This window comes from Dunckerocampus dactyliophorus, chromosome 14 (assembly GCF_027744805.1).
Source record: "Dunckerocampus dactyliophorus isolate RoL2022-P2 chromosome 14, RoL_Ddac_1.1, whole genome shotgun sequence".
Taxonomy (NCBI): domain Eukaryota; kingdom Metazoa; phylum Chordata; class Actinopteri; order Syngnathiformes; family Syngnathidae; genus Dunckerocampus; species Dunckerocampus dactyliophorus.
In genome coordinates, this window is record NC_072832.1 from 7,557,705 (window position 1) to 7,583,211 (window position 25,507).

The 25,507-nt window shown below is 39.2% G+C and overlaps 1 protein-coding gene across 6 annotated transcripts in view; it reads left to right on the top strand.

The window, feature by feature from the left end:
* LOC129194443 (Kv channel-interacting protein 2-like) overlaps positions 1-25,507 on the top strand; it is a 128,878-nt gene that overhangs the window by 24,767 nt on the left and 78,604 nt on the right. The window contains exons 1-2 of one of the 6 annotated variants that reach the window (XM_054799715.1): positions 20,770-21,550; positions 21,659-22,158. The exons of 4 other annotated variants lie outside the window; for them this stretch is intronic. In XM_054799715.1, the coding sequence (XP_054655690.1) occupies positions 22,071-22,158 (88 nt within the window). In that variant the 5' untranslated portion in view covers positions 20,770-21,550; positions 21,659-22,070. Of the gene's footprint in view, positions 1-13,570; positions 13,677-20,769; positions 21,551-21,658; positions 22,159-25,507 lie in introns of those variants that run through there. One more of the 6 variants, XM_054799719.1, reaches the window with a different exon arrangement.

Genomic DNA, 25,507 nt, shown 5'->3' on the forward strand with positions numbered 1-25,507 from the left:
ACATTTATAGTTATTAACTCGTCTGCCTGAGGAAGCAGAGGTCAAAGGTTTCTTTTGCTTGTTCATACACAGCCACAATTCCTAACCCATCTTTCCTAATCACAATCAGCAAGAAATTTCTAAATCATTTCTAGATGTTTTCTGAATAGTTTCACACATGAAATGACTAACGTGTCTTAGATCAGTGGTTTGGCTGCGAGACCCACCACTACCCCTCAATGACAAGCTGCGACCAAAATTGCAAATATTCTTGAACTAAAACTTTTTAAATACCGTAATTTCCGGTGTGTAAGCCTCTTCTTTTTTCTCATACTTTGTACCTTGTGGCTTTATACAGCGGTGCGGCTAATTTATGGCTGTGTTCTAATCTCGTGACATCGCCTTCATTTCAGAACTACTACTAATCGTTTAAATACTGTGCCGCTCGCAAGTCAGTGAGGAAAAGGTAGCTCTTTCTTTGGCAGGAGCCAATCACGAGTTCCAAGTGAAGTCACAACGAGATTGTTAACCCATTGGAAACTGCAGAAGGTCATTACTCAGTATAACAGTGTGCCTCAAGGTGTCATCTTACAAAGAACGCAAAAATCATCACACAGCAACTTAACACTCAAAAGCTAGGTAAGAAATATACGAGGCAGGTACCAATACGAGTTTAAAATAAAAAACAACAGATATTTTAACTTCATCCCATAATGCATTTAGTCCCAGCATGGCATTTCATTGGTTATTGCTGCCAGAGCACTGTAATGCTGCCTCTGTCCACAAGAGGGAGCCAGGAGAGTCCAGAGGGAGGCTGACATCACTGCAGCCCCCCGGCAGCAATAACCAATGAAATGCTTTGCTGGGATGATATGCATTATGGGAAAAACTTACAATAAATAATATTACAGTATAATGTTATTATATATTATTTTAATAACATTATAATAAATTAATATTTTATTTTACATTCATATTGGTATTATTTACTATCATTTATATTATTACCTAGCTTTTGAGTGTTAAGTTGCTGTGTGATGATTTTAGCGTTCTTTGTAAGATGACACCATGTGTCAAACTGTTAAATTGAGTAATGACCTCCTGCTATTTCCAATGGGTTGACAAGCTTGTTGTGACCTTTTTCATAGCTCATGATTGGCTCCTGTCAAATAAAGACCTGCCTGGTCGTCACAGACTCATGCGCACCACAATATGCCATTTTATGATGTGGACATGTGTGGCTTGTAGTCCGGTACAACTTATATATGTACAAAACTGTTTTTCTCTGTAAATTTAGTGGGTGCGGCTTATACACTGGTGTGTCTTATATACTGGAAATTACGGTATCTTATATTTAAATGGCCTGTTTGTATCAACTACACTTCTGCCTAGGGGGCGCTAGCTTCCTGTTGTACGTGTTTTAAGCATTATATCCCGCCCTCTTCCTGAAAGTGGGTCACGGAGCCACTTTTAGGTCGTGACCCACCACTTTTAGTACAAAGGTCAAATGAGTCTGTACATGTTCTTTGTCAACCTGCCAGACCCAATGTTTAAATTTTATTCCTTTTTAAAAACGTTTTATTATTATTATTATTGTTGTTCCAATACTTTATTGTAATTTATTTTGTATTAAAATATTTTGTTATAATCAATATTGTATGTATTACATTTGAATATATATTTTAACAAATAATTTTCTCATAGTCAATGTGCAATTATAGTGCATATGAATTATTAAAAATGTATTCCGCAAATTGTTAAATGTATTATTATCAATAGTATATTATCAATATAATACTTTCTCATAGTTTACTGACTCATTTAGCCTTAATTTTATGTGTACATGTTTTCAAATGTTATCTTTTATCAGTTCTTTTATTATTTCTTGTTGTTTTTAGTAGAATTATTGTAGATTTTACATTTAAAAATCTACTTAAATATTTCTGTAGATTGGGGTCACAGGTAATAAAATACGTATTACATCAGACCTGCACCGGTTGTTATGTCATTCCTCCCTGCAAACAATCTTTTGTGGAAACTGCATGCTATAAAAGCTAAATTATTATATAAGGGGTAGTTCACCCTCCAAAAACACAAAGAAGCATCCTGTTACTACAAACTTTCCTTTCCACTATCACTTACTGTACCATGGCCTGCCTAATTAAGCTGCTCTGTTCTTATTAGACTGAGTCGCCAAAATGTATTGGTGATGGTGCTGCTGACAATAATGCTGTTGTTTACGTTGCTTTTCGCATCACTTTCAAATTACCTCAGCACCAGGGGCGATGCTTAAAACCCAGCAGACCTCCTGATTAATAAAAATTATTTGTTCCCACTGTCTTTCAGCAGCAGCACCGTGGGGATGGTTTTTGTGCACAGTAGTGGCCCTCGCTTTGTTCATGGAAGTGGGCCTATGTTCACATAGCTAGCCTACACAGTCACCCCATCTTTTGGTATATTTTCTGGGTTCATGACCACCTGAGATTAAAAAGAAGGCATCATCTCTTTGAACAAACATGTTCTCTGGTCATGTTTTGTCTAAAGTGGGGATGCGAGCGAGCGAGAGGTATACGGTCCGTTTAACAAGTGGAAATGCTTCTTTTGACGGTGGAGTATTACTACTTGGAATGTGCGTCTCCTTATATAATATAACTTCCACTGTACAGTGGAACCTCGGTTCGTGTCATTAACCGACATGTACTCTAAGCCAATCCATTTTTTTCCATACGTGTTCCGGACAACCAGAAATGTTAACACGTAACAGGTATTTAGTTTTACAATTATAGTTTTACATACAGGAAGCAATTTGAAATGCATATAAATGATGAACGAAAGGGATAAATTAACATTTAACGTAACATTTATAGCAGGGATAATTCCGACACCACCTTCGTGTTTTGCTATGTGTTATTTCTTGAATTCAATAGTTTATCACATTCTTTATCAAAATGCTGGCACTGGCAACTTTATTTTCCAACCATGATCAATAAGAAAAGCGGTGACTTGTTGCGTAACTGTGTTAGTTGCCAAAGAGTTACAGAGTTAGCCGCTGATGACATCATAGACGGGCGACAGAGCAGGGGGACAATGACTTCTGGTTCCGGTTTTCATGCTAACAAGCTGCTAACAAGGATGTTTTGGGTATAAAACACCTCACGTTAGACTCACGCAGTGCATTAATAACATGACAAGATGCAAACTGGGAAATGTTTGCAAACCAAGGCAAGATTTTTGCCCAAGTTTTTTACGTAAACGGAAAAATACGCTAACTGGGGTGTACTCTAACTGAGGTTGCACTGTACATTCTTCTTCTCTGCTTATGTTCTTCTACTCTTAACATCCGTTGTTGAGGCCCCTCCTTTTGGAGTAAGATGCTCTTGTGGAGCATCTTGGACTTTAAAGGCGTATCTTGCTGTCAGGGGCATTCAGGTGTACTTTAGTTTTCCGTGTTTTTGTAATCCCCTCACTTGCACTTTTCTTTGTGGGGGATGCCGCCTGCACATGCTTGTTGGAAAGACACAGCTGGTGTGTTTTGTCACATGTAAGACACTTCACTCCTACATTGGTGTTTCACTTCCTCCTACACCACGCTCGAGTGGCTAGTGTGCAGGCAGCTTGCTGGGAGGTTCTCCAAAGTAACAAGGCAACAAAGTGTAGCAGGAGGCTCTCTGGCCTTTGCTGCTTTATGGAACCTATAGGAAAAACACAGCTGCTACACAACCTGCATGTAAAATATCATTTGCATGTAAAGTGTCATTTGAATCCATGTGAGTTTACATTGTGCAAACTGACTAACGCTTCATGAACTCTCAGGAGGGAAGCAAAGAACCACAGATTGATTGCTTGGTAGTATGTCCGTGTGTTTGTACTTGTATATGTGTGGAGTCCTTTGCTATAATAGGGGGTTATTTCACAGCCATTAATGCTCGCTGTCAGAGACGTGACACTTACTCCCCTTCAGCTCTCTCCCCAGGCGTCTCTCTGCTGTCATTTCGCCAAGTTCACCCACTCGGTTTCACTTCTTGACTCATCCGTTTGTGTTTGCCCACAGTAATAAACACGTGTGAGTTTGTTTAGGCTTTTAGTGTATAGCCTTAGGTGCATGTCTGTTTTAGACGGAGCTAATTTTACTCTGGAGATATACGGAACAGAAGAAACTTCATTCATCATTTATGAGCAAGGTGCAAACACACATAGCCCAGTTAGTGCTCAGTGTTTGAACTGCTACTCAATCGTCCATATATTTTTGTCTGTGACGGTTGATGGTCAGCTGGAGTCTGGCTTGCACTTTTAGTCAACATCAGGAGCTTAGTTGGCTGCAAGTGCAGAATCAAAGTACCATTAAATATGACTGTCACAATGCTGGAACCACCAGTTGTTTTTATACTAATTGTACTTTGTTTTTTTTTTTCTTCATAATCCCTTCCCTGCAGCTGTGAGTGCACTTGTATTTTGCATTTTTTATTCATAATTAACTTGTCGACATTTTAAGTTATTGGAAATTGACCTTTCGCAAAACTTCTAAGAGCCTGCTCGCTAGAGAATTAACTGATTTTGTGCCAAAGTAATGCGTTGTGTAAACGAACGATGAAAACTCACATCTTTTTAATTAAAACTTTTACAACTTTTTAATTAATGAATGCTTTGAAAAATATTATGCCTGCATCCTCACATTTAAAATAAAGCGCTGTGTTGTTATCCCAGTCAGTCATGTCTGTGTCGTGTAATAACCGGCATTGTTGGAAAGGAGTCCAGATTGAAACTGGTATCAGCCTCTCAAAAATCCATCAAAAACCTGAACACTGCACAGGCAATGTTTTAAGGAACATTTTTGCATGATTGATTTGCATGTCAGTGGAAAAAGGTGTAAATAAAGATGTTAAACATTCAAACACAGAGTACATTTTTGTTTGATGGATACCGTAATAGAATGGGTGTCTATTAAGACATCTTGCAAGATTAAAAAGTGACGAGTTTTGTCGTTTGTAGAAAAGCTGTACCGCGAGAACAGGGCAGCCAGAAGCCAGTCAGACTTTGAACTATGGCATTGCTATGAATGATAATACAGTAATATAGGAGTGGCAATGTGCACAACATTATTGGAAGCGCACATTAAGTGCTTACGCACACCTTGCCATCCAACCTACTTCGGTGTTCTCAGCGTCAGCGTGTGACGTGTAGCTGTTTATTCCGTCGAAGTTGAACAGCTGTCGCTGTGTTTATTGTAGTAATTCTACATTTCATCAGAGTTACTTAAGATGAGACACATCGACCCACGTAGATGTTCGGACCTGTCTGCACCCATAATAACCACAGTGATTCTATTTAGGCGCATTATATTTGGCTGTGGGCTTGGATGTGCTGGGGCGGAGTCAAGAATAGATGGCTTGTATGTTCTAGCCAATATCATTATAGATGCAGGCTGATACGTGTAATCCGATACTTGCTGATATCGGACCAATATCGAATAGGGCATTCCCTGCTACCACCTCTGTCTTGTTTTGGACTTCCACACCAAACTATGTGTGTCAACAGCTTCAGAATGAATGTGAGAGAGAAAATTGAATAGTGGGCGGTGGTAAAATTGGTTGGCTGAGATAAGGTCGATAAGAGTGGAACTGATAAATGAACAAAAACACCGAAGCGTCATTGCAGCGCTGCAAAGTCCAGCTTTCCTCACAGAGAAAAGTGGGTTTCCAATGTTTGTGTGGATGAAGTGGTTCACACTTGATTCCAGGAGACTTAACGAAATTGGAGCACGGGGCAGTAAGGCTGCATTTAAATGAGTCACACTATATATTATAGATAAAAGTTGTGCAGTCTTGAGAGGTTCTCTTTCTCCACAGCATGTCTCACTCTACCTCAGGCTTCTTTCTCTCTCCCTCTGACCCTTGCAGAAGAAAGGAAAACGCCCTGCAGGAGAAACGAGCACAAGGTGTATATTGTAGTCCAAAGTGGAAATGCTGAAAGGAAATTCTGAAGAAAGGATGAAAGGCTAGAAGTAAAACAAAACAAAAAAACAAAATTGAAATCGTTTAAGTTAATCTTGTCTCTATTATCTCTGCCTATTACCAGCATTCATTGAACTGAAGATTTGGTGGCAGAAGCACAACATCCGCGATCGAAACTACAAAGTTGCCTGAGGTGATGACGTGATAAAACGATGAAGTCTTTTTCTTGTTTGGAATTGAACTGCTGTTCATTTAACTCGGGAAATCACCTTAGAGAGAATCCAATCAAAACTTTTTACAGTGCTATTGCTTTGAGAAATTAGCAAAATAGTCTTGTATTGTCATTTTGAGATTCTTGTCTATCAGGAGCCTGCTACTACTTGTAAAGTGGAGCTTACCTGAATTATAAAATCAAGAATACCTACACAGTAGTATTTTCAAAATGCACAATTTTGGTCTCAAGTGTCAGTAAGATTGTGGCTGTTTGTACATCTATCTATTTATCCACACTTGTAACTTGAGGGTGTGAGATCATGTTGAGTACAAAATGATTGAAAACTTCATTGAAACTGTTGTTACGCCATAAGCCCACAAATCTTGAACAAGCCCAAGACCCTGCTCGGTTGTAGCTCGATGGACTGCCATGGCGTCTGTTTCATCGGAAAAGCATGTGAATAGGCTCAAACTGACAACCACAGTAAGGAAACAGTATTTGTTGATAACAACAGCCTCAACATTTAATGAAATATTGGGAAATGAACGTAGGATTTGACATGCTTGGAGTGAAATACGATATTGGACTTTGTCTCAGGGTGGCTGTGTAATGGGGAGCTTTATGTATTGACCTGATATGGAAAGCTAGAAAAGCTTTAACATACACTTGACATTGTTTTTTGTAGTGCTAGGGAAGGGGAACCTATGGCTCTTTTGATGACTGCATCTGGCTGTCAGGCATTTCTTAACACAATATAAAAATATACAGGTATTTCTTTCCATTTTTTTCCACTGACACTTGAAAGTAAAACATAGAAGTCACATTGTTAAAAACAACGTTCGAAATATAAAACATTCTCATGCATTTTATTCCTTCCATCCATTTTTGACCACAATTTGGGTGGCCAGAGCCAAAGCCAGCTGTCCTTCCTATAGTTTCCGGGTTATACACCAAAAAGTGATTATTATTGGGCAAAATGGTAAACAGCAGCGTTTTATGAGCAGCAGATAACACTTAAGCAGATATTCAAGAGCTTTATTACAATTGAAATGAAGAAAAAAGCTACATCATAGAAATTGGTTGTGTAGTATACTGTAGTAACAGTGATCAAAACCATGTCTATTGTGCGAACAAGCACTAATTTACCCTTTTTAAATGACACACTGTGATTTTTAGATTACTGTTTGTCTCGTCTTTACACTGCTCTTTATTTATGTATGTCTGATGATCGACACAGCTTCGCCGTAAGCAGCATCTTGGGGGATTGTAAGATCTCATTCAAAGTTGTTGGGTTTTTTTTTCCACCACCCACCGTTTTGTACAAAATGAAGTGGATTTCAACCTCTCCATAAGTCAACCATTTCATACAGGTACACACTTTCACAACAACAGTGTTAAAGTGGCCGAAACCAATACTTAGCCTCCATCTCCTGTTACTGATCCATAGCTGTACACCCACTGATTTCCCATGAGTCTCTGGCCAGGCTCCTGTCTGCATTGTTGTGTTCATTTACACGAACACACTCAGACGTCACAGATTTGACAGTGGAATATACATGTATATTGGGGAAGAAAAATGGGCGTCACTTGATTTTTCAATGACAATCTTATAAATTACACAGAAAACAAAAATAATATTCCAGTCATTTCCAACCAAAAGAATTGCAACTGAAATAAAATTGTGACTAAAATCTCACTGATCACAGTCGGGTCTGGAACCAATTAATCCTGATAAACAAGATTACTGTTGTTACTGCCGCCTAATTCCGCTTGATGTCGTTTTTTTTGTTTTTTTTTATACCTGCACAGGCCAAAATGCTTGAAGCTTTGGTTATACTTCGTACTTCATCTCAAAAGATGCATACTCAACCACCTGCAACAACTTTGTATACTGTAAGTAACTTCCATCCATCCATCCATCCATCCATCATCCATCCATCCATCCATCCATCCATCCATTCCATTTTCCTCCGCTTATCCGAGTCCGGGTCATGGGGCAGCAGTCTCAGTACGTAAGCCCTGACTTCCCAGTCCCCGGCCACCTCCTCCAGCTCCCCCGGGAGGCGTTCCCAGGTCATCTGTGAGACATAATCCCGCCAGCGTGGCCTAGGTCTGCCTTCTCTGGGCATGTCCGGGGGACTTTGTAAAGAACTTCTTTTTTCGCAGTTAATTCAGGTAGGATTAACTAACAAACACTGTTGTGATGGTAGTCTATCATTGAATTGTTGTGTTATGTTATTACTATTCTTTTCAACTTACGTGTCACAAAATTGCAGTGTTTTAGGACACATTTTTTTTGCTTTTTTTAAGTACCGGATGTGGCACTTAATCTATTTAAGCAGTGACACTGTTTCAATTGTGCCAATTTGGCACTGATATCTAGATAATATCTAAACTGGATATGTTGTCTTTTTGGTTCGTTGCACCGTGCGCAAGTATGTCCTTCTGCTTGATGCCACCTATACATAGACGGCCCCTCTGCCTAATTTTTTAACCCAATGTGGCTCGCGAGTCAAAAAGTTTGATCTAAACAATAGCCAACCCTACATAAAAGAGTGGTTGAGTAGAGTTGTGGTGGAAGGGCCTTAGCACACTAAACTCATCCGTAAAATTCCTACTGTGGTCGTTGAGGTTGTTTAGACGCTGCTGGGTCTGCTTTGTCTCTATTGTCAGTGTGTTGCTATTGTGTGATGTCATCACCCAGTTTTACCTTCCGCATGAAGGGCTGAGGCACACGATGCTGAGGAACAGACAACCTGTATTACATTTTTCAGTGCATGTATTTGTACATCTATTTCTGATTTCATCCCTTGGCATCAGACCATCACCACCCTAATAAATAAGGCCCAACTTGTTTTCTGCCTTAATCGGCTGCGGTATAACTCAAAACGGGAGGTGGTACATGTTCTGTCGTGACTCCACCAAGTAGTAAATGTGGTTCAACTAGAATATTTCATATTTCTACATTTCTTTGAATGTAAAGAGGGTTAATCTGGACTCTGTAGTAAATTGACTAAACTGACTTGAATGACAATGATGATTATATATATTTTATTTTATTTATTTTCGGTTTTCGGTTAGTGGCGAAAATTTAGGCCACGATTTTGCCTCTGTTTGTGTGCATCTTCCGATTTAGCATACAATATGGTGTGCATATTGTTGTGTTATTAATACACTGCATGAGTCCAGCTGTGTTCTTAATGGGTTTTTTCTATTAGTGGTCTTAGGGAGGTTCAAGTTAAGCTCATGAAACCTCTTAAAGGGGAGCTCTGTTGGGATTCATTTGGTCGAATCTCTTATAACATGAATCACCTTCACTCGCTGACACTTTCTGATGGATTATCCCCACCAGGGTGTAGGGTACACACACTTTCCTCTCAACAATGGCTGCACACTTGCAGCCTAGTGTGGGCAGCACCTTGCATAGCATGTGTGTGCGCGCTGAAAGTCCAAAATGTAACCAAAAAGTTGCATTGTGTCACCACTAGTGTTGTCTTACAACTTTGAAAGTGTAATTGAATACACTTCAAGCCCAATTTGGACCCCAAAAACATATACAGTGAGCTCAGAAGACAACAGAACCTCTAAAAGTTGGTCATCATGCGGTTCTAGAGTTGTACAATAATCTAAAGCCTGAACTTCCATCGTGTATCTCGTTGTATGAGATGCGAAAATATCTTGCATCTCAAGTGCTTTGGGGTTTTTTTGCATTTTGTTGTGATGTTGCAGTGATAGATTAAAAAAAGGAATAATAAAATTATTTTTAAAAATGATAAAAATTACATTCATTTAGTAGCTGTGTCTCTTTCCTGACTGCTCAGTAAAATATGGCTAAAGCAACTCATCCTCCAAGTTAAGGCTGAGAGCCCAGTTTTACTGTTTGTACGTTTTACTATCAACAAATACAGTAATCCCTCATATATTGAGGTTATTTGGTTACAGACCTGACCGTGATAAGTGAATCACAACTGTAGCCTGTGTTTTGATTCGGATTATTGCGCATGTTGTTCCGGCGATCAAGTCTGGCTCTTGTGTGTCTCACTGAACATTACTTTAACATTACTGACACCTAGTGACCAGTGTAGAATACTACATATCATCTCAAAGTCTTGGAATGTGTTTTTTGAATACCTTTGTTGATATTTTAGCTAACATCGCTATTTTTATGCTTGAAAATGCTTAATTTAGGCAGACTATGTAGATTTTGTTAAAATGTGTTTTTTTTTTACTAATAGGCCGTATTCAAACACAAAACAGCATGATTTAATAATTGATATATTTTTGTAAAATCGTGATAGAGTGAAGTTGCGAAATCCAGAGCGCAAAGTGGAGATGTTTTACTGTATTAGCACCTTTTACTGTATGATACCTAAAACATTGCCTGTACAGTTAGAGTAATAAATACGGTAACTCAACACTTCAGAGGCTCCACTGTAATTATCCGATATTATAAAACAAGACCACACACACACTGCTTCAGTGAGGCAAGTCAGCGGAATCCCAATCAGGTGGATGGCAGTAAATTGCAGTGAAGGTGACCTGTTGTTCTGGGCTGGGTGACAGCGATGGGACTGATGTCTCCCTGTTCTATTAGGAATGATTATATCATTTAGATACAGATGGTCCATTTAACCCAGCAGCTGTCTTCATCAGACACACCAGACTGGCCAGCCTTGTGGTTAATGGCTCACGAGAAGCCATCGAAGGGAGCTGAGACCAAGAGGAATTATGTGAGGATTGTCGTCGTATATGATAGATCCTTTATTAAGCCCCAGGAGGTTATTGATCGATTTGATGGCTCACATTTTCAATAAACGTCAATGCAATTGTCTTTTCGTAAGTCAGTTAGCCTCCGGAACATTAATAACAGTTGAATGTATGTTTGAGGAAGTGTAGCAGCTAGTTGCAAGTCTGTCAATTAAAGACTGTCACAACCATTAAGGATAAAGATTGTATTTTAACCTCTATCCGGACGTTGAAAGGATGACAAGGAGGTGGTTGATCAACACATGATTGTTAAAAGGTTACTGTTGGCCAAACCACGCCAAAACAACATCAGCAAACTCAATTGACCTCTCTGCACGCAGCCACATACACAGTCAGGACGTAGTGGTATTAATATTGACATTGAAAGGTTGCGCTTTGGCTTTTGCAGTCCTGTTTCATTTCATTCTTGTATTTTGTGTTTTTGTTTGTACAATAGAAATTATTGCAATTATTGTTAAAATGCGACAATATTTCTTGTTTAGAGAAAATCTGTCAGACTGTAAACCATGGCATCACTACTGTGAATGATAATACACAATATATAATATGTAATATGGTAGAGGCAGTGCGCAAAGCAGGATTGAAATGGGACATTAAGTGCTTTACGCACGCTATTAACCTTGCAATTCTACCTGCACTCGGCATTCCCAGCGTCACTTGCTCCTGATGTGACTCTTTCTACATTTGATCAAAGTTACTTAAGCTTTGTCAGATCAAAACTCAATCACTGCATATGACGTCTATCAAAACATGTAATAGTAGAGTCTAATTCAGACCTACTTGCTACTTCCGCACCCTAAGCATCATGGGAACTGTAGTTCTTTTAGCATAATGATAAAACAAATTACTGCAATCTGTTGTCTTGTGTCTTCCAATAACTACACATCAACAGCAAGCAAACTTATACATTTAAAAAAAAAAGTCCAGTCCAGTCATATATTTTTGTCATGTTTTGTAACATAGTCTCAGTTCATTCTTGTGAACTCAATATCGTGTATCGTCTTGTCTCGTGAGCTGAGCGTGCCGTGACACACATACTGTAGTGTTTTCCTTTCCACTTTCTCATGCACTCAGAACCATCATTAAGGTTTAATCAAATGTTATGTTTGGAAACAACAGCCTCTCTCCGATTGTCACCTGCTTCCAATGAACACGCTTCGTCCTGTTGGCGCTTACGTAAATATTAAAATATATTAAATAATTTTATTGAATTAACACAAACTGCACTTAGTCTGCATTATTTAAATTAGTTTTGCTGTTTTTTATTCGTATATATTGTCTTTTAATGTCGCCAACCTCACTTCAGTTTGTATTGTTATTATGGCATTGTTTATACATTTGTGTGGATTTATTCTGCTAATAGCACCATGCAGGTGTCCCGATGTGATATTGGGCCGATATCAGGAAAAATTTTATATTTAAAAAAAATATATAATATTATGTTGGCCTGCATCTAAAATCTCAGATTCTGGTGCTCTGATACAAGTTGTCGATTCCAGACTCGAGCCAACAACAGCGTCTACTAACGTGTTAAGCATAGAGTAGGAGTGATGTCGGCCATGTGTATTTTTCGTTAAAGTAGGAGAACCGGGGAGTTTAATATGACCAAACTCAGCGCACATTCGAAGCAGCTTTACAGGGCAAACTCATTAGCTGTAACAGAAAAGATGACCAGCCCCTGTCAGTGGTGAGTAAAGTTGGGTTTAAATGCTTAATTGAGCACTTCGAACCACGCTATACTATGCCTAGCCCCAGATACCCCAGATGCTTAAAGATGTAAATGGGTCCGTTAAAATAAGTAAAAAAAAGAGCGTATGATTTGATATCGGATAGATATTTGCATTGAAAGTGGAAAAGGTTGTATTGGGACAGCTCTAATACAAATTGCCTAGCAACAACCACTTGGAATTTAGACTACACAAAATAATCACCCCCATTTTAAAACCAAATGTATCATTTTTTTTTTCTCCAGCCGTCAGTCTGCACCTTTTTATGTTTTGTAAAAGCTCTTAAATAACACATTGCGCACACAATAACAATGAAGCACTTAAGATGTATTCCAAAGGAGAGTGATGTCAGGAAGAAATGAAGCATTTAATGCTGCTACCCACACACACTTCTTGTCTGATTCAAATTTACAATACATAATAGCATACAGGGAGAATGGTTGGTTTAAAGGGGTGATGGTTTTATTATTTAGGGAGGAGACATACTGTATGGACATACAACATGTGATTGGTTGTCAACTGTGTAGCAAAGACTGAAAATGAAAGTGAGGATCTTTTCCTCCTCCTACACAAGCAGCCTGGCTCAGAGGGGCTCCATCTCTCCGAGGCGCTCTGATCTTCCAGTCGCAAAACACCTGCTGCCTGCCTTCAGACGGTAGGGGAGGAACAGTACAGCGAGGCTTGCATGTAACGGTGAAGCGTTCCGTGTAAGCCCGAGTGGAGAGACATGGAGCTTTTGTGTCAATGTGAGGGGATATCAGAGATCTTCGTCACTTGTCTCTAAGGAGTTAAGCTTGGTTGGCAACATGAAAGCCACGCTATCAAACCCGCTGGGTTATTTGTAGCCCTCCAGTGATCCCCCTTTTTAAATCCTTCTGTTCATTTGTGTGACTCCTCTCCCTCTGCTCTGTCCACTTTCTATCTTCATCTAGCAATAGCCTGATCCCGGGCTGCTTCTTAAGGATTCTGAAAAGGCACCCACAGGGTATCAAAGCCAAGAAGTGGAGAAGATTGTGCTTTTACACCAACAGAGAAATGGTAGCATTTTCTTTTTTTGTGCACCACCTTTTACCACACAGACCAGTATCCTGATGCCCTCAAAGAAATCATTTTAGTAATAACCCTGCACCGTATGTAGTATGTATGTACTAGGTGTACTTTGGTGGACTGTAGTGTGTATTTCTTCTCCCAACGACCAAATTCACTAATGCACTGATGCTTCAGTATACAGTCGTCCCTCATTACATCGCATTGCTACCATGCTCTATAGCCTTTTTTCAAAACTGTATTATTTAATAAATGATCGCTGTTTCATATGTTTGACTATGGCCTATTATTAGTAAAAAAAAATATTGAAAGACAAGTCATTTGTAATATTCTGGTCAGTACGCATTACTAATGTTATGACATGACATGATTTGACATGACTATTCACACTCTGTATGGAGTCAGTCATGGCATGTCTGACCCGCAGGGGTGTCAAAGTTGTGCCATGGAGGGCCGAGACGATGCAGGTTTTCTTTCCAGACGGTCACTGAAGCAGGTGATTTTAATGACACCTCCTTCAATTTCAGAGAGCAGATCATCAATTAAATCAGTGGTCCCCAACCCCCGGGCCGTGGGGTCATTTGGTACCGGGCCGCACGGAAAGAAAAAAATTATTTCCATGATGTTTTATTTTGAAAAATGGACAGATTCTCTCTGTTCCATCCATCTCACTTGACACATGTCCATTGTGCGTGTGCTAACGTTATCTCATGCTGCACAGATAGACTACTACTGTGTTTTTACCATTTTTCTTTCACCTCATATTTGGTCTCAAAAGCTGATACTACGTGGGAATGCATAAAGGTAAGTTTTGATGGCTTATTGAGTGCTAATGTGCACATTTGTCTCAAGTTAATTCATGCTAGCGCACTGCCTTTTCCCACACACGTTAAACAGCCATGTAATCATCTCTCTGGAAGAACTTGGCTGGAACTTGAACTGGTGGATGGTGGTTCGGCATTCATTTTGTGCTTTGAATTAGATGTTATTTATGTCTTAGTTTTGCACAATACATAATAAATAAGCTAAATTAGAAAGCTATAATGTACAAAACCCCGTCCCCCTCCTCCAAAAAGGTTGGGGACCACTGAATTAAATCACCCGCTGACGAAACTGGTTGGAGAGAAAACATCTCGGCTCTCCATGGTACGAGTTTGACACGTGGCTTAGAGAGTGCCTACACAAAGGGTGTTTTGTGGTGTTTCTCTGCCATCTACTGGTTGTTTTAGTGTGGTGCAGGCAACTAATTTTGAGATGCAAGATTTTAAAGGGGCCCTGTCCTGCTTTTAAAATGACGCTGGACACTGCAGAATATTACTAAGGTTCTTTCAAGATTAAAAAAAATCTCTAATTGTGAAAAGGATGAATCTGTACTCTTCTTCTTTTGGCCTCTCCTATATTTTTCATTAAACTAGCTTTTCATGCTATTAAAATATTATAATTTGAACAGGAGCTTAATTTTGACATATTTGCTGACATTTTTGCAAAATATGTTAAAGACAAGAATGAGGCATTCCCAGGAATTTTGACAGTCTCATCTTGTATCTGTTAGTTAAGGAGTTAAATAAAATATGTGTTGTTTTTATGGATACAAGCTGTTTATGTCATCATACTCTATGTAGGTATATTCTGCACAGTCCGGCTCACGTTAAACTCTCCACATGGGCAACAAGTTTTATCTCTCTCTTTCAGTGTTGATAAATGATACATTGTTTCTTCTCCTCTATGGTAATTTTTTTTTTTTTTTACATTTTAACGTTTTTATATTTGTTTATGAAGCTTCTGACTAGGTTTTTGTTACACTCATCTCATCAGAGCTCATCACTCATCTTGCCCTCGCGTTGTCTGCACTGAGTTGACGCTATTCAAGTGTGTGCCTGAAGATGGCGCTAGTGTCATGTTGTCTGTGCTGCTTGCATACATTGTGCAGGAGGAGTGTTGCATGCATTCCTATATTACAGTATTGCCATTGCACAATCATGGATCAAACTCAAAAACTGAAAATTTTGTAGTAACATTTATTTGCTCTACTAGAGCCTCCTGCTCAGAAGTCATATTTAAGCTTCACAGTTTATGCCTTGATAATTTATAAGCAAACTGCAGAGTAGATAGAATGCAAACAGGTATATATATAGTCTCATTAATTTTAACAAAATGAGAATCGCTGCGTCTGTAGAAATTCTGTAAGCTTGCACAAAGCTGAAAGTGGCACATTTTCCTGGGGAAATACTGTACTTTATCTTGGCTTAAATTCAAAGATGTGAAAAGGTATGGGCACACTGTATATTGCAAACGCTGTCATTTCCCAAATTTGAACGCAGTAAATACAGCGGGAAGTGCACATTTTGGAGTGACCCTTTTGTTGTGGCTAGCCTATCTGTGCAATAATTATGCTATGGGTTATCTCTGCAAAGGTGAAGTGCTCACTAACACAAATTTAGACAGATTTAGGAACAATATTTGAGAGAGAGAGGCCTTTTGTGCTCTTCGAAAAAGTTTTACATCTTTGAGTTCAGCTCATGAAAGATGGGAGAAAAAACAACAGTGCTGTGTTTGTATTTTTGTTGAGTGTATATAACTTTTTTTTGTTGTTGTTTAGCCTAAATAATGGTTTGGCGTGCGTGAGAAAGTGGAAAGGAAAACGTAGCTCTCTGTGACCGCGTGGTCGTCAACAGATATATTACGCAACACAGTAGCAACAGAACCAATGTTGTTGTAGAGGAAACTGCTCAGCCAGTATAAACAACGGTACGGCAAGTGTAAAATGGGTTTCACACCACCAGAGTGCATGCGGAGGTAGATAAAGCTGCTGGCTGTTGTCCACTCATGACACATAAAATGCAGCTACTGCCATCGTGCAGTTTGTTAAAAAAAAACCCCAAAACACGCTTTTTTTTTCAACCGGCGCTTATTAGAGACACAGGCGGTTATTTGCTTTTGTAAACAACACACCCAGCAACTATAGGAGACTTGGTGGTTAATTGAACAAAGGCGTTAATTGTAATTACGGGCACCCAGATATCGCCCTTAATTACTACAATTTACTTTTTTTTTTGAAGTCGTCAGAAAGTATCCGTTTTTAATGACATCACTCTTTGTACAAAATCCTACTGAATCGTCATGAGAACAGACTCCCGTGTTAAATACCATCCTTGCTCCATTTAATCTCACTGGCTATGTTTCTGCCAAAATATCATCCTTTTTTGCACCGGCCAATTAAAATGAACCTCCTACCTGTTTGCTACGTCCTTGTCGCTAAAATACCACCTTGACAGGCTTTGCAAATTTCAAGGTCAGAGAAATGTCACACTCACACAGGTGGCACTTTAGTCGATGTAAGGCCCAGAGGGTTCATGAAAAGACTCAGGGAGTGGTAGCTGATGCTCGTAGTCCAAATAACACCATTGGATAAAAAGCAGCTGTAAGGGAATAAGGTATACAATAAAGATGGAGTGACTTAAGCAGTGAGATGAATTTCCTTTCCTATTCTATTCTGCACTTATTGGATTGATGAATATATGGCGCATCCCTGAAGATGAGGGTTTCCACCTGTGTCTATGCTTTTCACTCGATCTTCCATCCCTCTATGCTCTCACTAAATAGACTGTTGAGTGGGTCTCAGCAGCTGCTGCTCAGATTTAAAAGCCAATTTGTATGTGTGTGTGTGTGTGTGTGTCTGAGAGAGAGAGTGTGTGTGTGTGTGTGTCTTTGACACTGTAAGTGACGCATCACTGTCACATCTGTCCTCCCATCATGACTGTGACCTCGCTGAGTCTTGCACAGATGCACAAGCCCATTGACAACATACTTTGAAACAGGGATGGGCATTATGATCCATTAATTGACTGTTTAAAGTCCCATATTATACTATTTTTCAACAATGTTTAAAAAGACTAACAATAATTCCCCACAATGGTGCATTGGAAGTTGGTGGTGGAATTTAAAAATGATTTGAGTAAGCCCTACTGAGAACATGGCATTTTCTGTATCCATAGCTTTAATGCTAATAAGCTACGTTTGTCTACGCCTGTCTCTGACAGAGTGTGTGGCTCCAAGAAGTGCTATTCTGCACCTTATCCGCTTTCTACATGTACACTGTACTGTATCACTGCATTGGTCCAACGTAATAGATGCCATATATCCCTTACAAAAAACATAAAATTAAGGAGTGGGACAAGAGGACACCAATGTTAGCAACACTAGCATAGCTATATGAGTTACAGCGTCACATTTTAACAACAACGTCATACTTAGGTTAGCTTATTCTCTGAAGGAAATCTAAATGATCAAACCTACGGCTGCCATGTCTGTAGCTCACTGACAGATAGTTGTCCAGGCTTTATTTTAAGATGTGTAGAGAAGCCTGTTTTCTTCTGCCCTCCGTGAAGTGGTGGCCGTTCACACAATACCGGCATGGAAGCCCAGAAGAAGAGCAGAACATTTAGAAATCGATTTTCCCATTCAAAAGATTTAATAATAACAATTAGTATTTTCCCATAGTTGATGAAGGAAATGTAGTCAAATCTCACTTTCAGCCTTCTTTAAGCACACAAAGGCAGGTGGGAAGCTGGTGAGGTGACATGCACTTATCACTGTGTTGACAAAAAAGACAGTTCTGATGTTTTAATGAGGTTTCTAGATGTTCAGGGCAGGTCTGAGGCCTCCAGGGTCTCGTTCCTGCACGTCTCAACCGCACCAGTGTCATGTCAACAGTGCAGTAATTCCCCCCACCGCCACCATTTTTACCACTTTTATAGCTCTCGACAGACAATAATTAGACGGAGACTATTTTTACCCTCTTCACGGAGCCCGTTTGACGTTTCATTTAATTCTCCTCTATGAGCGCTAAACACAAAATGGAGTTGTTAAATGGTAATTAATTACATCCTGCCTGGAGAGGGATCTATTGTTTTTATGGTGTGGAGCACAGAGGTTGCTGTTTTGTTTGCTGTACAGTACATGATAGCTTAACATGAGCCGAAAATGATATCTCCCTCTACTTTGACATATTGATGATATTTTTGTGCAAAATAACCCTAATTCCTATTTTCGTAGTTAGAGCATACAAAACCAGTTTCTGACCTTCTAAATATACGTTTTAACATTATTAGAGCCCTCTAGGCATGAAATAACACCCCTATAGACACCTTTACCTAATCGTAATACCCAATATACAGTAGAAGACAAATTAAGAGTAAATAAACTAATTAAGACATAAATAAGACTCGTGTTTGTGTGTGTTGCTGTAAAAGTGTTCCCTAAGGGACGAGAAAGAGAGGCGGACAGGAAGTGACATGGAGTTTCAAAGTTGAGTTTTAGCTGAGCCCGTGTTTTTATTTGGGATTTTTACTAGGGATTATTGTGTCTGTTGTGAGAGAATTAAAATACAATAAAAGCCTGTTGTTCCGGTGATCAAGACTGGTGCTTGTGCGTCCCACCAAACATTACAGTAACATTACTGACACCTAGTGACTAGAGTAGAATACTACATTTCATCAACGTCTTTGCATGTAGTCAAGATTCAAGATTCAAGAGAGTTTTATTGTCATGTGCATCTTTTGCCTCATATTTGTATTTTGCTGCATTTAGCCATTTTTATGCTTGAAACTGCTTAATTTAGGCAACAAAAAAAGACCAAACAGCCGCAACAGTTTTTATTAGGCATTATTGTGCCTGTTGTGAGATCAGTCGAATGCAATAAAAGACTGTTGTTCTGGCGATCAAGACTCGTGCTTGTGTGTTTTACTGAGCATTACAGTGACATTACTGACAACTCGTGGTCAGTGTAGAATACTACATATCACCAAAGCCTGAATGCATTCTATTCTATTCTATTCGTTTAGCCATTTTTATGCTGAAAAATGCTTACTTTAGGCAAAACATATGTAACATTTGCTAAAATCCGCATATGTTATGAGTAATAATGGATCGCACTGAACCTGAAACACCAGAAAAAGTTGGTGGAAAAAAAACGTGAAAACGCCTGTCTTAGCGTGAATGGAAGCTAGCAGGGTTACCTTAGTTTAGCACAGCATGCTAGTGTGACTGTGTGTGTATGGCTCAGGCTGTAGTGTGTGTGTACACCGTGTTGTGTTTTACGCTTGTTAATACAAACGAGTGTTTTACGATTCCCGCGGACGTAGTGCAAGTTCTGAGTGAAATAAGGAAGAGAGGCACGTTTATTCTTGCTCCCAGCTCATCTTAACCGTCAGCAGACATTCTCAACACAATTAAAACAATAGCGCTCTTTGCCACATCCTGTCTAATTGTGTAAACAAAATAAGGGCGTCATAAAAAATATCTTACATTAATAATGCAGTTGGAATTGCATCGGTGACTACGTCTTCCTTCACCACAAGCACGGACATTACAGTTTGTTTATGATTTTGTAGCAATGTATGCAGAGGCTGTCATCTCATTACAAAAGTTAGCCAAGCTACATCCGTTTCGGGAAACACCGGGCAAAATTGTCTGATGTATTGCATCAATAAATGTAAGGATTTTTGCATTCAATTAACAGACAATAGGGATTTTTATTAGGGATTATTGTGCCTGTTGTGAGATAATTCAAATAAATAATCAAAAGGAATAAAACCTGTTGTTCCGTCGATCGAGTCTGGTGCTTGTGTGTCTCACCAAACATTACAGTAACATTACTGACACCTAGTGACCAGTGTGAAATACTACATATCACCATCATCTTTGAATACGTCTTTTGAGTGCCTTATATTTGTATCATAGTTCATTTAGCCATTTTTATACTTTAAAATGCTTAAAATGACTGTATATTCATTATTAATAAGTTATATTGTTGGACACAATGCTAATAACTAGTTGCTTTGTCTCCTATAACACAAAAGTCGTTGGTTTCTCCAATAGTTTAGCATATTTTAGCATACATTGGATTACATTTGGCATATGTAATGCACCGAAGAATATCAAAGTACCCCCCCCCCCCCCCCCCCCCCCCCCCCCCCCCCTCCAAAGATGTCCACTGGGATGTATTGTTCATGTCATCATGTTGCCGTAAGCGCTAAGAGGGAACCATCTGCCTGCCTTTAGATTGATTTCTTTTCTGACCTGGGCGGGCGTGTGCACTTGGCTTTGTAAGCGTGCGTCTGACGCAAAAAAAAAAAATCCATGGAGTCGTCTTGGTTGCTCTGGTAACGGTATCACTTTTTAATACGCCATTGGAGGGTGAACGTGAGGTGGCAGAAATTTAGGAAAGGAAACATACCGTGTCCTAAGGAGCAGCAAGGTGAGTGGGGTCAGTGACTCTGCCAGCATCCGCTTGAATGAGAGGTAGGAAAAAATGAGGCAGGATGATAAAGACAGGATGGAAGGCTTTACATAATTACCTTTCTTGCTCAATCCCACAAGACTTAACGCCTCATCCTCTGGGGACACACCGTAATCTGTTAATCGAAAGCTTTTCAAGGCTGCTACAGTATTTGTCCATCTTTTTTTTTTTTTTAAAGATAGAAAACTGATTATGCCTCCCCCTTCTTTTTTTCTTTTGAACTCATGTCTAGCTGTCCCTTCACCTCTCCGTTTATGTCCTCCTCCTCTTTGTGTTAAGAGGACGGTACCGAGACAGACAGACAGAGACGTAAATCCAGTGTGTGATGCTAATTAATGGGTTTGTTTTGTTTCCTGTGACACTTTGTACAACCTCCAGCTGGCTTTAACGCACACACACTCACACACACACACACACACACACACACACACACGCACACACATGCAGTCTCTCTTCTGCAGGCTGTCATCGTTATATGAGCAGTGAGTGGAAAGGGAGGGGAAAGAAACATCAACAAGAAGCAGCCGGAGAAAAACCACCAGCTGCCATTCAAGCCAGCCTCCTTGTAGTATAACACACACACACACACACACACACACACACACACAGTCCAACGGGGTGAAATGAGCTCACACTAACTTTTTTTTTTTTTTTTTTTTTTTTTTTTTTTTAGCCAAAATGTCCCCTTATAGGACAAAGTCTCCACAGTAAAGGTGGGATGTCAAAAAGATAGAAAGACACTCTCAACATGTGCGCAAGGACGTCATTTTCCGCCCCTCTCAGCCAACGAGAGCGCCCGCCTGCTCACACTGTGAGGGGGAGGAGAGACGCATCCGGCAAATGATTGACAGCCAGCACCCTACAGGTGGAGGGGAGGATGGAGAGAGAGTCAGAGAGGGTAGGGATGGAGTGAGGGAGGAGGAGAAGAGAGACTTTTAGAGAAACACACACACACACACACACACACACACACACACACATTCTTACCTAAACATACTCTCCTCCCCTCCTACCTTGGACTCCTGCTTCCCCAGGCAAACTAGCCACCCAAGTGCTAACATCAGCTCCAGCACAGCTGCATCAAGATGAGCCAGTGCAGGAAACGCTGCAAAAGGCAGCTCACCAAGGTGGCTCGATACTTCTACCGGTTCCTCATGGGCACGCTCACCCAAGGTAGGCACAAAGCAACCTTTCTGGGTATGGTCCATGTCGTGTTTCAGGGGAGTGAAGAAGACAACTGTAGCTGAAGTTGCAGCGTGGTGTCCTGGCAGTGGTGGTTATCTTTTTTGCTGCACTGTGTCAGTTTGGCTTTTTTTGTTGGTTTTTTTTTTTTGACTGGGGCAAATTTTGTTGTTCCGGTTGTGTAGATTCACAACGCTTTAAACAAGAGCTGGAGTGCTTGCATGCTAGCTGGTACGGTACACTTCTTTTTGGGGTCTTTTTCTCATCCCTAGACAGAATGAGACCCCTTTCTCGGCTCTTCAAGTATATAGTATCTGTTTTATGTGTGTGTGTTTGGTTTCTTGCTCATTTTCAAGGGCTCCAGCACCATCTACAGTATCGATCTACCTACAATTTAAAACTATATCTTTTTTAAATTCAAAATAAAGCATTTATTACAGATTGTATGTTCACGTCTTCTACCTAGTATTTTAATACGTCTTTGAATTAATTAATTTATTTTTTTATTCCAAATAAAAAGCATATCTTTATATTTTTTGTTCAATATACGCTTTATAGCAGTTCTATCAATCTAACTGTGTAGTCCCTAAAATGAAATATTACATAAAAAATAAATATTACATTCCTTTATGTTATATATGTATACTTTATAATTTAATATACCCTTTTTATCTGTACTGTATTATCTTTTTTCTATGCTTTTAAAAAAAAATATGTGTAATTGGAAAAAAAAAGTAGTATTATAGATTATATTTTATGGTTAAATGTACCCTTTGTAGCTATCATGTCTATTGATCGATGAATGTACTGTCCCTTTTTCAACCTAAAATGTTTTAAATACGTTTAAAATATTTCATCAGCAATTTTCAGATCTATAATATTATCGATATTATATATAAATGTTATAAGACAATGTACAGTCATCCCTTGCCACTAGGCGGTTCAAATTTTGCGGCTTAACTCTAAATAACTCTAAATTTTAACAAATTATCATTGTTTCGTGGTTGACTACGACCTACTGGCCCAAATGAATCATTTTCAAGCATAAAAATGAAAAAAAAGAAAGAAATGTAAGGCATTCAGAAGACGCATTCAACAATGTGAGATGCAGTATTCTACACTGGTCACTAGGTGTCAGTAATGTTACATTGATGAGACAATAGCCACTAGGAAGTACGCTGCCCAGAAAAAAAACAAGGAGCTCTGCTAATGCTAATGTGTGAGTCTGTGATGTCTTATTTATGTCTAATATGTCTTATTATATCTAAAATATTGGGTAATAGGAATGTCTAGAGGGCTGTAATAATGTTAAAAACCATGTTTACTAGGTTGTAAACAGGCTTTCTGTATGTTCTAACTATGAAAATATTTATAAATAAGGAGTCCTCCTTTGTGGGAATTCACGTATCACAGTCGGGTCTGGAACCAATTAACCGTGACAAACAAGGGATTAGTGCATTGTCTATAAATGATGTCTATCAAGCTGCCTGTTGAACACACTGCCACAAATAGATTGCAGTTCTGTGGGAAACACTCCAATGATCTATATTATCGTATATTATCTGCTGTATTGTATTTCAATCTCACTAATAGGACAATTCATCCGTTAACTGACTTGGATCTCTTTCTACCGGTTTTATTTTTATTCTATTTCTGTCAGCGTCCCTTCTCGAGCAGTGATTGCCCTGTGGATGCATGTGGCATTCCACCTCCATTGAAAAAATCTCAGTGGGAGATACATGCACACACACACACACACACACACACACACACACAGCCATTTAACCATCTCACAGTACACGGACTTACCCATCTCACTCCCTAGCTCTCCTGGAGTTACACATGACTTTTAATGCTAATCTCAGCCGTACGATTATTATTGTCATAACATTTCATGTACACACTGTCCACATTCGCCAGAGACAACCTTCACCTTGCTCGCTTCTTCTTCTTCTCCTCACTGACGTTGGGCAGCAGCCCACATGGCCTCCAGGGAGGCTCAACAGTGTTAAACCCCTGGCGAGTGATCCTGCAAGGTGGAAAGAAAAGCAGCGTTTAGACGACCTTGTCAGTCGAAGCCAGCGTGAATGCTAATTTGACATCACCACGTCAGCTTCACTCTTGGTCCTTTCACACTTTTGACGTCTGCGGAGTTGCGTGCAATGTTAGACATCCACCGCGTCCACCTCTAAACCCAAAAGCACTCCCACAGCGTATGCATCATGGCCAATTATACACAGAATTACATTGTATTCCTGTGGGAAACACCAATTTGATCCTTGTAGGATGGACCGTTCCTTTGATGCCATAGTGCAGGGGCGTCAAACTCGTTTTCTCCGCGGGCCACATCGCAGTTATGGTTACCCTAAGAGGGCCACCTGTAACTGTGAAACCATATTAATGAATAACCGCCTCATTATATTATCACACATTTAATTAGCATTTTCAGTTTGTGTTGTTTTACCAACCGACTTACATCACAGAAGTCACTTTGCCAAGCGCAACTTGGAGTATACAACTATTGTATAATACTAAATATAATCATTTATAAAAATTAATGTTTATTAATAATAGATAATAATAAATAATATTTTGATCTCGGATTTGACAACAAAAATTAAGAACTTTTCAAAATGTTAGGAAGAAAGATTGTCTTTTTGATTTTTAATATGATAAAAAAATATACTTAAACAAGTAAAGTAAAATATATAAAAATATTTGTTCTAATAATAATATTATGAATAATAAATAAAATAATAAAAATGCAACTATATTAAAGAGGTTCAAAAATCCATTAAAAATAATAGATAATATTAAAATAATTTTTTTAAGAAGTGTCTTTTTAACGTGCGTTATTTACACAGGACAGCCCAATCCGGCCCCCGGGCCTGATTTTGACACCTGTGCCACAGTGACTCAAACTGTAATAATACATTTCTATTATATTATTTACTCAGATCTTCACTAAAATGTAATAGATTCTTCCTTGGTCCATGTGTCACACCTCTACAAAGTTTGCTGGAAAATGGTTTTGTATTTTTAGTGGAATCCTGCTAATTGTGTCTGTCCTTCTATTTACTGTTTTTTACTTTGCCAAAATGATCGGTGACCCAAAACGTCTGCACAGCACTGCGAGTGATTTCAATTGCGTTTTCCAATGTGGCTCGAATCTCTGTTTCTCAGGATAGAGTTGAAAACAGTGATCAGTGATTCATAAGTGTACTGTTGGCTGACATTTATTCTCATTATCATGGACATCATCACTGCTGTTGTTTATGAGTCAAATACATTCATCATCCTGCTGCTCTAGCACAATTTTCTCTTCTTGCTTTTGAAAGCG